Raw genomic sequence first — 2,933 nt, forward strand, 5'->3', positions numbered from 1 at the left:
CCTCCAATGTGAACCAAGTTTCTGAATCCCCCAAATCAACTCATAGTATGCATGGATGAACATAAACTTGCTTCATCTTGATATTCTTAGTTTGAAGTCCACAAAGGAAACTCAAGTCATCTATGTTGCTTGTTGTAGATGATCAATTCAATTCCAATCATACTTCTCTTTCATGGCCAACAACCAATGTAAATTCTCAAGTGCTTCTTTTATCCTAAGTGGCTACACAAGGCACAAAGGAGTTTAGTTTGAAATAAATTGCACTTGGGATTTAGTTGTTACCATGCACCCCTTTTTATTATAATGGACGAGGTGGTCTCTTCATCTTCATTTTGCTCAAAGATGGGTTGTAGGTTTCATCCATGACTTGGACTGCTGTCAGCTGCTGCTGTTTGCATGGGTGCGGTAGTGCTGCTTCTCTACATGGCACTGCTACTTGTGTGAGCAGCACTGCTGCTCATACTTCAGTAGCAGGTTGTAGATCAGCCGTCGACATGAGGAGCCTCCACCTCTATAGCATGTACTTCTTTTGGTCTTATATCACCGATGGCCATTTGCTTGATTGCCTCACAAGGTGGTTCCTCATACCTACAACATGAATAAGATCTTGCTCTACTAGAGAGCCATTAAAAGCATCATATGGCAAATAATTAATTTAAACTTGAAGTACTCTATGCCACTCCTAATAATTCACAAACACATACATATTTGTGAACTACTAGAGACTATACAAGTTAAGTGGCTAGCTAGCAAGGGTTAGGTACTAATTACATAGGTGAGTATGAAGTTAGAAATATATCCATCAATTTGTCCTTGGGTCAATCTTGAGAGAATAGACAATATATGAATAAGATTGATATCTTGAGATCAGTATTTTTTAATAAACTTGCTCAAGCACCCCAAAGCTTCATATCACCTTCAAGTACATACAACACTCATCAAGCACAACTTGGTACCCAAACTATGTTGGGTCCATTAAGGTTAGTCACAAGAGACTTAGGCACCCAAATGGCCTTTGTGCTAGCACGTGGTGAACCAATCACCTTTCTAGCACAAGTGTCATTTTTGGGCCTCCTAAGCAAATTTTAATTAATTGATGAGTTGAGCTTAAGAGTGTTACCCACTGGGACAATCCATACTTAGATGTCCCTTTTCTCGACAAGTGTAGCAAATGCGGTGTTTGTTCTTGCAAGGAATCTTCTTCTCTTGCTTCTTGTTTGCTTCCTTGTCAATGAGCCTCTTTCTTGATGATGCCAAGCCTTCATCCTTCATGTAGGGGCATGATGCAATTTCATGACCCTTCTCATTGCATCCATAATACTTCCTCTTGCTTTTTCTTGTCTTCTTGTTTGGAAGTGTGGCTTGGTCATCAACCTTGTTAGAACACATAGAGGCATTGTGTCCCATATTGGAGCAATTGACATGAGCCATCTTCTTCTTCTCTTGGATCTTGCTCATGCCCTTCTCTTCTTTCTTCAAGGAGCAATCTCTTACATGGTGACCCTCCTTCTTGCACCTAAAGCAAGTGATAAGAGTCCTTTTTGATTGAAGTTGCACCTTGGTGGCCTTGGGGGCTTTGCTATTCTACCTAGGTCTAGCACTACCGCACTTGGGATGCGGCACTGCTGCATCCTAGAACCTCTATAGCCTTGAGTTGAACTGCTGCATTTTGGACAGATTGCACTTCTTCAAATTTCCCCTTGACTTTGCCACTGTTGGACTTGTGACCTTCATGATGGGGCTTGATGCATGCTGTGGTTGATCCCTTCATAAGCTTTTTGACCATGTATTCATGGTTATCTTGAGAAGGTTGAGCATTGCATTTTCCCTTCAATTGAATCAAGTCACTTTTTAGCCTCTCAACCTCTTCCTTGAGCTCTTCATTTTCTTTTGTAATGGAATCATCATAAGTTTCTACAATTACATGCTCAACGGAAGGTTGACTTGTTTGAGAGCAACAATTGTTAGCACATGATAAAATAGATAGAACTTGTGTACATGTGCACTTGTGAGTGTGAGGTTGGTATGATTTTACTGATGTTACCACAACCTCATGAGCTATTTCTAGCATGAGATGAGAATCCATAGGCTTCTCATGAGAGCACAAGAGCTCATCATGATCTTCTTATAAGATCTCATTCTTGCTAGTGAGCCGTTCCACCTTGTCCTTGAGCATATAATTCTCATCTTCTAATTGAGCAACACAAGATAGGGAGTTAATAGTACGAGTTTGCTCAATTGACAAGTTTTAATACCTTTCAACCAAACTAGCATGAGAGAACTTAAGCTTTTCATGCTTTTTGGTCAACTTCTCCAAGCATTTGATCTTGTTGATGAGAAACTGTTCTTGGTCGCGAAGTGTTTCTTCTTTCTCTTGAATTTTCTCTATGAGCTTGAGCACCATCAACTTGTCTTTCTTGCTTAGACTTGCCAAGTGTTGATTGAACTCATCATCATCACTTTCATCTTCACTCTCACTCTCACTTGCCACATTCTTCTCTTTCTTTGCCATGAGACCCACATGAGTGGCATAGAGAGTTGAGCTTCTTGGCGAGGTGGATTCATCATTTGTCCTCCACCGATCACAATCTTCTTCTTCCTTCAAAATGTTAGTCTCACAAGAACAAGAGGAAGTAGAAGTACCACATGTAAAAACATTGTTCTCACCAACTATTTCATTGCCTTCCATTAAGTCATATGCTGGCGAGGAAGTGAATGTGGCATGATCACTTAGGCCTTTTGGGAGAATCACTTGAGGCTCTTCATTTGTCGGTGAAGTTGAGCACTCCTCAAGTGGTTCCTCCAATGAGAGCAACTTCTCATCATATTTGGACTTGTCATATTTTTCTTTGAGTGTGGTCCAAATAATATGAGCATCATCAAGTGGTTCATCATCTCCAATTATGACGGTATCAAAAACATATTCACTCAAA

General features: G+C 40.4%; 1 protein-coding gene across 1 annotated transcript; it reads right to left on the reverse strand.

Moving 5' to 3' along the window:
* Window positions 1-1,116: 1,116 nt before the first annotated feature.
* LOC136461254 (uncharacterized) lies at window positions 1,117-2,512 on the reverse strand. Its single transcript, XM_066460624.1, has 3 exons — window positions 2,256-2,512; window positions 1,605-1,943; window positions 1,117-1,516 (listed from the first exon to the last, which is right to left on the reverse strand). The coding sequence occupies exons 1-3, from the start codon at window positions 2,510-2,512 to the stop codon at window positions 1,117-1,119; spliced, it is 996 nt and encodes a 331-aa protein (XP_066316721.1).
* Between the last annotated feature and the right edge of the window lie 421 nt (window positions 2,513-2,933).

This window comes from Miscanthus floridulus, chromosome 6 (assembly GCF_019320115.1).
Source record: "Miscanthus floridulus cultivar M001 chromosome 6, ASM1932011v1, whole genome shotgun sequence".
Taxonomy (NCBI): domain Eukaryota; kingdom Viridiplantae; phylum Streptophyta; class Magnoliopsida; order Poales; family Poaceae; genus Miscanthus; species Miscanthus floridulus.